Source organism: Triplophysa rosa, linkage group LG16 (assembly GCF_024868665.1).
Source record: "Triplophysa rosa linkage group LG16, Trosa_1v2, whole genome shotgun sequence".
Classification (NCBI taxonomy): Eukaryota; Metazoa; Chordata; class Actinopteri; order Cypriniformes; family Nemacheilidae; genus Triplophysa; species Triplophysa rosa.
Window position 1 is genome coordinate 12300171 of NC_079905.1, and position 13492 is coordinate 12313662.

The window sequence follows — 13492 nt, forward strand, 5'->3', positions numbered from 1 at the left end:
TGCTCTAATGTCATCTTTTCATTTAATTCACATCCATCCGAATATTGATATGCTACGCTTATCTTAGGGTGGTTTGCCTAAACCAGATTAAAGTGATGGTTAACCCAAAAATGAAAATGTATTTACCCTCTTGTCATTTTAAAACCTGTATGACTTACTTTCTTCTGCAGAACACAAAAGAAGATATTTTGAAGAATGTTGATAACCGAACAGCACTGGTCCCCATTCACTTCAATTGTATGGACACAAAACCAATGCAAGTCAATGGTTTGGTTACCAACATTCTTCAAAATATCTTCTTTTGTGTTCTGCAGAAGAAAGTAAGTCATACAGGTTTGAAATGACAAGAGGGTGAGTAAATGATGACAGAATTTTCATTTTTGGGTGAACTATCCCTTTCACCTGGGCTGGTAACCAAACGATTGCAGGTTCTAACCCCACCGGTTACGATTTATTGAGTTTTAGTTTTCGATTTATTATTTATTGAGATTTATCGATTCATTGAGATACATTGTGATACCCAGCGGTGCCAAATCTGTGGAGCTACAACCTGGACACCAGATGAAGCCCCGCCCACAAGCAGTGATGTCATTGAAACGTTTCTAACAGCAGTAAAATAGTGAAGTTTTTGAATAACTCTGATGTTGTGGACAGTCAACTGTGTTTTTCAAGATCTTTGAGATTCTATGCTAAATCTAAATTTATATGAAAGCACTTCAAAGACATGGTCCATGTATCCTAACCCGGTGACACTCTGTTAAAGTCACTGAAAAATCGAGTAGCTCCTCACTGCAGAACGCAACATCCAGGGGGCAAGGTCTGATCCAGATCCAGTCTCATCCCATTGCTTTGTGATTGGTCGACACTGGATCCAGTCTATTTCCACTGCGTTTTGATTGGTCGACTGGTTTCTGCAGCACGTCATACTCGTGTTGTTGCTCTACATTTCCGCATTGAGTCGTAACTAAAGTTATTCTTTTGACAGAAAACAAACTTGCTGAAGACAAACTTTATTTATTAACATATGTTTAATAACGTATCTGATTCGATTTAGGTTTGGGTTAGGGTTAACAAATATTTAACTGATCATTCACACTAAATAAGAGCAAACGTTGGCAGCCACGAGGTACAACTTAATCTCCAAATTGCGGTTAAGTATATAAAGTGGGAAGAGTTGGATCTGGATCCAACCTCGCCCCCTGGATCTTGTGTTCTGCAGTGAGGACCATCTCGATATATCCCTCAAAAATCCCTCACTCACGTGGAAGTAAAATAAAGATTTTCAATCGAATCTGAATCAAACATGTTCTGTGCTTTTCTTCTTCTCTTGTTCTCCAGCTCCATGTGGTGGAAACCTGAAGGCTTCGAGCGGCATCATTCTGTCCCCAGGCTGGCCTGAGCTCTATAAGGAGGCGCTCAATTGCGAGTGGATCATCGAGGCCCCACCAGGATATCCTATTAAGATCATCTTTGACAAGTGCGTACACAACTTCTAAACTCCTCTTGAAACTCCCTCTCATTTTCACCTCCCTTTTTACTTCATTTATATTATTCTTATCTGCATTTCATAAATAGGTCACTACTGCACTGCAGTTGTTCAGACTTTGAATGAGAAGATCAGGTCATTTATTTCGTTTTCGAACAAACTAGAGAGCCATTCAGAATCCATATTAGCATCTCTCATACATGAAATGGTTTAATCTATTTGTCCCATACACACGAAGCTCTCCATAAAAAATAAATATGAAAAAAGTTTGTTGCTGTGCGATTTGATGTTAGATCAATAAAACATGCCGTTCTGCTCCATTTAGCTGGCTTTTCTCTAAAATGGCTCATTTTAATCATAACAGTTTGATTAACGCAGTAGCAGCAGACTCGCGGACACAATGACGCTAGACAGATTGCTTTAGTCACATCCACCCACAGTGTGACCACTGCGCGTTCAATGGAGCGCTCCTTCTCCTTTTGCTTTCTCTGAGTCGTCGGCCGCACGTGCGCCTGAACGGCCCCTTCATCCGTGTGTGCTTATATGTGTGTTCTAGCCATTGTTATCTATTTATCTGAGGAAAAGTTTCAAAGGCGAAGCCGGCGAGGAAGCGGATGCTCTCTGTCTGCAGAAACAGCGGGGGTTTTGTGAAAACTCAAACAAAACGCGTTGCTTCTGAGCGAGCTGAGCTTTCAGTTTGAATGATGTAGTGGCCGTATGCTCGCTGTAAATATGTGATATCCTGGAGGAACAGAAGTGCGTGAGGCTGTGATGAATCTGTGTACTCGGTTTGTTGGGAGGCTGCCACGCTGATGCATGACGCTGTTTTTGACCCACAGATTCCGGACGGAGGTCAACTACGACGTTTTCGAGGTGCGGGACGGACGCTATCCATCGTCGCCTCTGATTGGCAGTTATCAGGGAACACAAGTTCCACAGTTCCTCATCAGTACCTCCAACTTCCTGTATCTGCTCTTCACCACCGACAAGAGCCACTCTGACATCGGCTTCCGCATTCGATATGAAAGTATGTTTACGTCGCTTTAACTATTCCTTGTATTAAGTCTTTTTTTAGGTTTACAGTCATTAATGATGTCTTAGTGTTTCTTCTTAGTGTTCCTTGTAGCGCAAAAGTTGTGGGTTGTGGCTTTTTTATAAAACCGTCTGCCCAAATGTATAAATGTAATGTAAATGTCTATTATGTCTCTGAGTGAATGAGTGAAAAAACTCATAATTGTAAACTTAAAGGAATAGTTCACCCAAAAATAAAAATTCTTTCATCATTTATTCAGCCCATGTCATTTCAAAACCAAGAGAAATGTCTTGGTGATTTTGTGTCCATACAATGGAAGTCAATGGGGTCCAATGTTGTTTGATTACCAACATTCTTGCAAATATCTTCTTTAGTGTGCTGAAGAAGAAAAAGAAAGTACAGGTTTGAAATGACATACTGTATATCATTTTTGGGTGAACTATCCCTTTAAGGAGGGGTGGATATAAGATCACATTATAATAGAGACGTGGGCTCTTTTGACCACTTAGCAATGCGCTAAAATAAATTCAAAACATTTTAGCAGCCACCCACATACTGTATACATCCTGACCTAAAGTTTTACTGTACATGCATGTTTACAGTTTGTAAAATGTTCTATTCTTTCGTTTTAAATTACACTACTTGGAGAGTGCAGAACAGAATTTTTCATACTAAATCAAACAATAACCGTAATTTACTTGTAATGTAGCCTACAATGCTGTTGCGTGAAATTTAGTTAAAGCATGGTAGTTAGACACAATCTGATTATATTCTCTCCAACGCATTTCATGGCTGCAATTACAGGGATCTGATAGATAGCACAGATACCTGGGCTTACGAAGCTCTTTGAATGAAAGGAGCTATGAAGTTATTATTATAAGTAATAGCCACATGCTCTATTAGCATACAGGGACTTTAATCAATTGCTGTAATTATGATATAATAGGACCGTGATTATGCTTAGAGATAATTTCAGTGGTGTGCAAACGCGTGACACATGTAACATTTAAATGCACACTCACACACTATATATGTAAGTATGCGGAATAAGCTCACAGCTGTGTTGTGAACTGAAGAATTACTTTTATTCCGGCATGACTCATGTTTGTAACCTTTTCTTCTTGTTTCGCTATAAATGTCAGTTTTGGCTTATTGAGGACATTAACTTTAGTGCTAGAAGACTTTGGCTGCGTGAGAACAGCTTAACTTTTGAATGATCGGAATGAGCATAATATACCATAAATTAAACGAATGGGGTAATTTGGAAGATTAAGCTCTAAATGTGTGGTAATGCAAAAATCCCTGCCTTATGAATCAATGCGTCAATGTGAATAACCCTTTACAGTCCCTGATAGCAGGTATATAGTAGATACAGAATAAACCTTCTTGTTTTTTCTATGTTAACATATGCGTATGATCTCATCAAGCCCTACAGTTGCAGTCGGACCACTGCGTTGATCCGGGAATCCCAGTCAACGGTCAACGCCAAGGCAATGACTTCTACGTCGGCGCTCTGGTGACATTCAGCTGTGAAGCAGGATACACCCTCAGCGACAAGGAGCCCCTCGAGTGTGAACCCAACTTCCAATGGAGTCGACCCCTTCCCAGCTGTGATGGTACGGTCCACCCTGAACATCTAAAACGGTTACTGCTCTTACAGTAGAAAAGGACACATTAGAGACAGGTCATTTATTCAAGCGACGCTCCCAGACAGGAGGGGCATTTACGGATTGAGCTACCCTTTCCGCTCTCTTCCTTCAGTCCTCCAAGATTTTATTATTTGGGGCCATTATTGATTTTTCCTCTTGGGTAATGATGGGAATAATTTGCGTTTGGGAAGGAGCTTCCTGTACAGGAAAGTTTGGTAGGTTGCGAAAGCCGAAGTGTTCAGTGTTTTAACATTTAGCTCTTATCTCTCTCGCTTCTGTCCTCTAGCTCTTTGTGGAGGGTTTATTCAGGGTAACAGTGGCACAATTCTGTCCCCTGGGTTTCCTGACTTCTACCCCCACAACCTCAATTGCACCTGGATGATTGAGACTTCACATGGGAAAGGTAAGATTATGCTTCCTAGCTATGCCTTTGTCCCTTTTATTTTTGCTGTATTGCAAATTTAAAGGTTTCTTGTCCGACACTAAGTCTGTTCGCAATGTGTTGGTTTATTTTTGGGGTTTAAACTTTGTCAGATAATCTCAGCACTGTGATTGGTCGCATTGCACCTCAGTCGTTTGGCCTTGTAAGATCATGAGTTATGAGCTGAAACCTTAAACGGCTGTTAAGTCTTCAACTTTCTCTCTTGCTCTCTGCAGGCGTCCAGTTTACCTTCCACACCTTTCACTTGGAGAGCCCTCACGATCACCTCTTGGTCACAGAAAATGGTAGTTTCTCACAGCCGCTGTGGAGGTTGACCGGATCCACACTGCCGCCTCCCCTCAGCGCTGGTCTCTTTGGCAACTACACAGCTCAAATCCGTTTCCTCTCCGACTTCTCTGTGTCCTACGAGGGCTTCAACATCACTTTCTCAGGTACACAAACCTGGACAACTCTTTTAAAGTATAACAACATTTAAAGTGCTGTTTGGTTACCAACATTCTTTAAAGTTCATAACGTTTATAGAAGCCACACAATGCCATCAGTTTCAATTAACCGTCTTCTGCTCCCCTCAGAATATGACCTGGAGCCCTGCGAGGATCCCGGCATCCCCCCTTTCAGTACTCGCAAGGGGCTGCAGTTCGGCGTGGGGGACGCTCTCATCTTCTCCTGTTTCCCGGGGTACCGTCTGGAGGGTCCCGCGAGGGTGGTGTGTTTAGGGGGGCGTCGGCGGGTGTGGAGTTCCCCTCTGCCAAGGTGTGTTGGTAGGTGGTCACATGCTTTTCATTTTGCTTTGTTCACAAATTCTAGACTAGGTTTAAGACCCAGACACGCAGCCACATACGAACGCTCCCCCAAAGGTTTCTCAGTGAAGTGAAACTTCATATCTCAAAGTAAATGGATGTAGCAGCTCTATTCAGAGGTGAGGCTGTATGTTTCACACTACGCTGGCTGCCAGAGAGGAAAGATGAAGTTGTGACTCACCATCTGAAAAAAACAGAGCAAGCACCAGTCTGAAATTCTGTTAGGGAAAATCTGCTTAATCGGCATTAAAATAATAGCATATATGAGCCAATAAATACACAATCTTGTGGCCAGACCCAATTTATTTAGTGCTGGAATGGCCTGCATTGCCAAATTTAGAATGTAATTATTTTACATTACGATCGCGACGTTCCGGTTGTGGCAAGTAGTTAGATATGATGTATTCTGTGCAGCGATATATGGCTTATTCTCGCTTCACATTTGTTTATAACGCATATAGAACTAGGTCAGCCCGCTTCTAGACATACACAAGTCTGTTTATATTTCTTACTGTGCTGCTATTTAAACTAAAGAAATAACATATGGTTGTATTCCCGCTCTTAAAAAACATTCCCCTAAGTGATTGTTATATCTAATTTGCATAATTTATATATTAAAGCGGAATTGGATGCAAAATTGGATTCATTGAGAAACGCCCCATTGGAAGCTTTAGTTTAGGGCACGTGAGTTTGTGGTTGTTTGTATTGAGATTGTGGGTAGTTTGTCATTTGATTTCTTTCCTTCCTTGCATGCAGCTGAATGTGGGTCATCTGTAACCGGGAAACAAGGAGTCTTGCTTTCTCCCAACTACCCTGGGTACTACGGTAACAACCATGAGTGCATCTACTCGATCCAAACGCAGCCCGGTAAAGGGATTCAGCTTCGAGCGCGGGATTTCCGACTGGAGGAAGATGACATTCTGAAGGTGTCTGTGACTTGTGCACATATACCCAAGTAACATCAAAAAAGTATATGCACATGTGTGTGTATGCTACTGTTAAAAAGTTTAGGGTGACGATTAAATGATTGGAATTAGTTTTATAGACATTTTATAGACGTTTAACTCTACCAACAAAAAAATATACATTTCCTTTATAACATTATATATATATACCTGTATATATACACTCACCTAAAGGATTATTAGGAACACCATACTAATACGGTGTTTGACCCCCTTTCGCCTTCAGAACTGCCTTAATTCTACGTGGCATTGATTCAACAAGGTGCTGAAAGCATTCTTTAGAAATGTTGGCCCATATTGATAGGATAGCATCTTGCAGTTGATGGAGATTTGTGGGATGCACATCCAGGGCACGAAGCTCCCGTTCCACCACATCCCAAAGATGTTCTATCGGGTTGAGATCTGGTGACTGTGGGGGCCATTCTAGTACAGTGAACTCATTGTCATGTTCAAGAAACCAATTTGAAATGATTCGAGCTTTGTGACATGGTGCATTATCCTGCTGGAAGTAGCCATTAGAGGATGGGTACATGGTGGTCATAAAGGGATGGACATGGTCAGAAACAATGCTCAGGTAGGCCGTGGCATTTAAACGATGCCCAATTGGCACTAAGGGGCCTAAAGTGTGCCAAGAAAACATCCCCCACACCATTACACCACCACCACCAGCCTGCACAGTGGTAACAAGGCATGATGGATCCATGTTCTCATTCTGTTTACGCCAAATTCTGACTCTACCATTTGAATGTCTCAACAGAAATCGAGACTCATCAGACCAGGCAACATTTTTCCAGTCTTCAACTGTCCAATTTTGGTGAGCTCGTGCAAATTGTAGCCTCTTTTTCCTATTTGTAGTGGAGATGAGTGGTACCCGGTGGGGTCTTCTGCTGTTGTAGCCCATCTGCCTCAAGGTTGTGCGTGTTGTGGCTTCACAAATGCTTTGCTGCATACCTCGGTTGTAACGAGTGGTTATTTCAGTCAAAGTTGCTCTTCTATCAGCTTGAATCAGTCGGCCCATTCTCCTCTGACCTCTAGCATCAACAAGGCATTTTCGCCCACAGGACTGCCGCATACTGGATGTTTTTCCCTTTTCACACCATTCTTTGTAAACCCTAGAAATGGTTGTGCGTGAAAATCCCAGTAACTGAGCAGATTGTGAAATACTCAGACCGGCCCGTCTGGCACCAACAACCATGCCACGCTCAAAATTGCTTAAATCACCTTTCTTTCCCATTCTGACATTCAGTTTGGAGTTCAGGAGATTGTCTTGACCAGGACCACACCCCTAAATGCATTGAAGCAACTGCCATGTGATTGGTTGATTAGATAATTGCATTAATGAGAAATTGAACAGGTGTTCCTAATAATCCTTTAGGTGAGTGTATATGCTGTGCGGCGACAAAATGCCTTGTTGATGCTAGAGGTCAGAGGAGAATGGGCCGACTGATTCAAGCTGATAGAAGAGCAACTTTGACTGAATAAACCACTCGTTACAACCGAGGTATGCAGCAAAGCATTTGTGAAGCCACAACACGCACAACCTTGAGGCAGATGGGCTACAACAGCAGAAGACCCCACCGGGTACCACTCATCTCCACTACAAATAGGAAAAAGAGGCTACAATTTGCACAGACCTCACCAAAATTGGACAGTTGAAGATGGAATGTTGCCTGGTTGATGAGTCTCGATTTCTGTTGAGACATTCAAATGGTAGAGTCGAATTTGGCGTAAACAGAATGAGAACATGGATCCATCATGCCTTGTTACCACTGTGCAGGCTGGTGGGGTGCGTGGTGTAATGGTGTGGGGGATGTTTTCTTGGCACACTTTAGGCCCCTTAGTGCCAATTGGGCATCGTTTAAATGCCACGGCCTACCTGAGCATTGTTTCTGACCATGTCCATCCCTTTATGACCACCATGTACCCATCCTCTAATGGCTACTTCCAGCAGGATAATGCACCATGTCACAAAGCTCGAATCATTTCAAATTGGTTTCTTGAACATGACAATGAGTTCACTGTACTAGAATGGCCCCCACAGTCACCAGATCTCAACCCGATAGAACATCTTTGGGATGTGGTGGAACGGGAGCTTCGTGCCCTGGATGTGCATCCCACAAATCTCCATCAACTGCAAGATGCTATCCTATCAATATGGGCCAACATTTCTAAAGAATGCTTTCAGCACCTTGTTGAATCAATGCCACGTAGAATTAAGGCAGTTCTGAAGGCGAAAGGGGGTCAAACACCGTATTAGTATGGTGTTCCTAATAATCCTTTAGGTGAGTGTATATATATATACATGTATATACTGTATATGAAGAGTTTGGTTCCAAAATGAGAACTCCGTTTTTATTGTTATCGTGTTTTTATTGTGTCAGTTAGCTGTATTTTTTTGTTATTATGACTTATATCAAAACAAAACCTCTGCAGTTTGATTGATATTAATTAGAATGCACAATAAAAAACATTTTGACATTTTTTAAAAACGGAGTTGTCTCATTTTTTAACCAAACTCTTCATATATACTGTATATATATATATACACATACATACATGTGCGCACGCACGTTTGCTCACGCACACACACACACGCACACACACACACACACGCACACACACACACACACATATATATATTCTTGCAACCAATAAGGGTCCAGAATCCCATTCTAATCAAAGGTTGGCTATTTTAAAGATATAAAATATAATATAGTTTTCATATATTTATCATGAACTTAATTCCACAACTTACTGGTTATTTCAAAGTTTTGATGAGATTACTATGATAAAAAATGGTAACTGACCCTAAAATGGCTCAGCTATGTGTGTATGATTGTAGTGACTGTATGTTTCTATGCGTGCGTTTCAGGTGCATGATGGTAGCAGTAACAGTGCCCGCTTGCTGGGCACATTCACTGGTACAGAGCTGATGGATGTCACTCTGAACAGCACGTCCAGCACCATGTGGTTGGAGTTCATCAGTAACAGTGACAACACTAGCAAGGGTTTTGAGCTGCACTTTAACAGTGAGTAAACAGTTTTTTTTTGCTATTGTGCCTTGAACTGTTTATGCCATCTTAATACAGACACACTGTGCCTTGTTTTTGCAGGTTTTGAATTGGTAAAGTGTGAGGACCCAGGTGTGCCACAGTTCGGTTTTAAACTGGAGGACAAAGGGCATTTCGCCGGCAGCACAGTGTCATATAGCTGTGACCCTGGATACACTTTAAAGGGCCCGGAGGCCCTGACATGTCTGAGAGGGGAGAGGAGAGCATGGGACAATCCCCTCCCGCTGTGTGTGGGTAAGACAGCTGTCAGTGCTTATCTATTCACACTGCTTGGCTCAGAAAAAAATTGACAGCATGCAGTTGTTTTCTGGCAAGAAATACTGTATTATTATAATTGATAATTATTTAGTACTTGATTATTTATTTTATTGCCAAATGTGACAAGTGAAAGAAATTCAGCCAACAGGTGGCCAGAATACGGTTCTTTAAAACTGATGAGAAAATCCCATGATGCATCTCATAAAATTGAGGGAGAATGCTCAGAAAATGCTCAAAGTGATATGTTATTTGGGAAAATGTGGTTGCTACATAATATATACACACATTTGTGTTTTTGTAAATGTGTTTATACAGCCGTAGAAAAAAATAAAGAGACCATTTAAAATGTTCATTTCTAGATGTATTGTGGCCATTCCAATCCAGTGTCTGTTGAATTTCAACAAAATCAAACCTCATAAGTGACAAAGTCATCCAACAGCAATGTGAAAGACTGACAGAAAGACAAGACACGTGAAAACTGTGATTACTGTGGTTATCACATAAAACATTTTTTTTTACTTTTCCTAAATACATGTAGAAATATTACTGTTGTATTTCTTAAAAGTGAATACGAACATGTTTTCTTTGCAGTATTTGAGGTCTGAAAAAATACAGAGCATCTTTTCTGTTGTTTTGACCTGTTTCTCCAGTTTTATTTTCTGCAAATAAATTCAAATAAAAACTATATTTTTATATATAAATCGTATAGTATATATAAATCATAGTCTCTTATTTTTTTCCGCGGTTGTATATAAACACAAATAAGCACATGGAGAATGATAGTTATGCATGTTAAAAAAATAAGATAACGACTTCTCATTACTTCCTCTAACTGTGTAAGTATTTCATAGCCAACTTTAAATCTGTCTGTGATACACTTTGAGAAATTGCTTCATGAATATGAACCACCAAGGCTTTGGGGGTTCGATTAAATTCAACCTCTTGCTTTTTTCTGCATGTGTGTGCTTTTTCTTCATTTTGCACCGCCATTATACCATCCCAGCCCCTTTACCTATGAAGACCTTTAGGCAAAACAAATGCCTATAGAGATGAGAACTGTAGAGGAATGAGCAAATATTTTTCATCCGCTACAACAGAAAACCAACTAGTACTGTAGGAAACAGAGGGTGGACAGTGAGAAATGAGAAGTTGGTGAGAAGGAGAGAGAGAAAGAGAAGGATAGAGCTAGAAATGTAGTTATATGACTTACGGAGCCGGTCGGCTCAGGATTGAAGAAGATGGGTTTGTTTCATGGTGATTTATGGCCCCTCTGTCCTATATAGGAACATTCTTCAGAGCGAAATTCATATGAAAAAACTACAAGAAAAACAATGAGATAGACAGTTGATGGAAAAGAAGCAAACAACTTGGGATATATAAATGTAATGTAAATAAATAAAAAAAACTTTAAAGTGGTCTCAGCTGTGCAGAGTTTGATGTGCTTTCATTTTTTATTTTATTTCCCGTCTGTACAGTTTACAGTTTTTTTTAATGATTTTTAAGCAACTGGGAAGCCAATGTTATAAAAAGTTTATTTTTGCCCAGTAAAATTTCTGTCTAAACATACTTAAAGCAAGATAAACTTACTTGCAAGCAAAATCGTGTACGATGATAAGATTTATTTCAGATATATATCTTGATTTGTTCATTTTTTCTCACCCCGTTGGCGAATTTTATTTATTTATCTATTTTAAGTACAAACCTTGCTACACAAGAAAGAAACTGTTTGCCTACAGGGTGAGAAAAATGAACTTAACTTAAAAAGTTAAATATGTCAAAACAAGTTTTATACAATACGTTTTTTGTTGTCTTGTTTAGATATTAACTGATATTAGCTTTGCTAGTTTTACACTTTTGAGTTTTTTGTGCTGACGTGATGGAGGGTATGTCTGTAATATGCGATTATACCCTGCAGGATGTAATTTTATTATAAATGCCATTTAAAAACAGCTGCTGAATAATTTAAATGTAACATTTGTAAGCAACAGCCTCTGCAGGTAATGCCTTCAGTTTAACATGTTGCGTATCCTAAAGTCAACCTCATTTATTTCATGAATAAGTTTGAAATATCTAAATAAAAATATGAGCTCACTTACTAGATCAGCTCTTATATATGAAGGTGGCAAGACATCAGCTTCATCACATATCTCGAGGACGAGACTCTGATATCTGTATTCCACGATCGAACTGACTTGTGCTTCAGTCCCTATCGGAAGTGTGTACATATGAGTGTATAGTGCACAAGAGAGCACACATTTGACCTCGGAGACGATGATGTGGATGGCAGGGGCTGGATATAAGACCCTCACGGTTTCCTGATCCGTGAAACTGGAACTGTCACGCACACCGAACCCGACCTGCTGACAAACAAGTGATTTGTTCTCCACCAGCATCACCACCACTGCCCCAGTGCAAGATGGATGGCTATGTCTGAGGCAGGAGATATTCCCAACATTATCAGTGGTATTAGCCAAAGGAAATATGCCCTCCCCGGGAAGGCTCAATCCCAGAGGTGATATACGGAGACATTATTCTGCTCATCACTCATGAAGCTCTGCTCGGTGCTAAATGTATTCTTTTAAAGTGGAAAGTTATACCTGCCCCTGCCACCTGATGATGCATCACTCCACAGAACACCGTGTACCATCCCTGCTGGAGGGATACAGATGTAGAATTTCTTACGTTTCTTACGTTTTCACAGTAATGCATGTCAGATTTTCTTTGGTTGTTCATCTACTTTCTTTCTTTACTCCATGTAATTCAACACTGACTGTGTGGGCCATACAGTCTGATGTAAGACTCATGGTGTTCATACAAATCTCACATTTTTACAGCTAATAGCTAAGAATGTCTGGAAATGAATATTGGTATTTCGCATTGACACAAACTGAAGCAAAATATCCTAAATGCTTGTTTTGTTTAGGGAAGCATACAATGAGAATGTTCACAATCAGAGCATTTTTTTTTGCTAGTGTTCATCTCACACTCTTCTCCTCCCGACTTCTCTTTTCTCAGCTGAATGTGGTGGATCGATTAAAGACGAGCCCACGGGCCGGATTCTGTCTCCTGGTTACCCGGCGCCATATGAGCACAACCTGCACTGTGTCTGGGCCGTCGAGGCGGCGCTTGGAAGCACCATCGGGTCTGTATCTACTTTTCCATTACCTCCCTCTTCACCATCTGTCCTCTCATCTCTCCATTTTGCTCTGGATGTCTTCATCTGTGTATGATGGTAACCTACATACATATCCTCTTTGACCTTCAATTTCAAGCCATTTTCTGAAATAATAAAGATCTGGAAATATCCATAATGGAGCTATTCTTTTAAAGAACAATTTGTGTCCACAACATTTGATGAAGTACATTAAAAACAAGAAGGAGCTTGAATATTAGAATGAGATTAAATATGTTTATTTATTTTGGATAAAAGCATCTGCCAAATGCATAAATGTAAATTTACTACACAGGGGTGTGTTTTAAAAAATAGATATTTTAAAAAATGGCATTTAATATTATAAAGTGTATTAATAATGTTATTAATTAATTTATCATTTATTTATACCCCACATTTTAATTTACTTTTACTATTTTTATTATTTATGAAGTTTAAAAAATACGTAAAATATGTATTATTTTAAGAAACTTTAATAAATGTAATTATTTTGCAAGTCTGTATGTACTGTATATTTTAAATACATTATATAGGTAGTTGACAAAAATACCCTAAATGAATCATATGGCATGACAGCAACAATTAGAAAAGAAAAAACTAACAATTAAGATAAATC

At 40.0% G+C, this 13492-nt stretch overlaps 1 protein-coding gene across 1 annotated transcript in view; it reads left to right on the forward strand.

Moving 5' to 3' along the window:
* Nucleotides 1–13492, forward strand: part of csmd2 (CUB and Sushi multiple domains 2) — a 284836-nt gene that overhangs the window by 176254 nt on the left and 95090 nt on the right. Inside the window, exons 16-25 of the mRNA XM_057354048.1 lie at nt 1339–1477; nt 2326–2513; nt 3947–4135; nt 4455–4571; nt 4826–5041; nt 5183–5371; nt 6167–6336; nt 9248–9404; nt 9489–9680; nt 12720–12846. Coding sequence (XP_057210031.1) covers nt 1339–1477; nt 2326–2513; nt 3947–4135; nt 4455–4571; nt 4826–5041; nt 5183–5371; nt 6167–6336; nt 9248–9404; nt 9489–9680; nt 12720–12846 — 1684 coding nt within the window. The remainder of the gene's footprint in view (nt 1–1338; nt 1478–2325; nt 2514–3946; nt 4136–4454; nt 4572–4825; nt 5042–5182; nt 5372–6166; nt 6337–9247; nt 9405–9488; nt 9681–12719; nt 12847–13492) is intronic.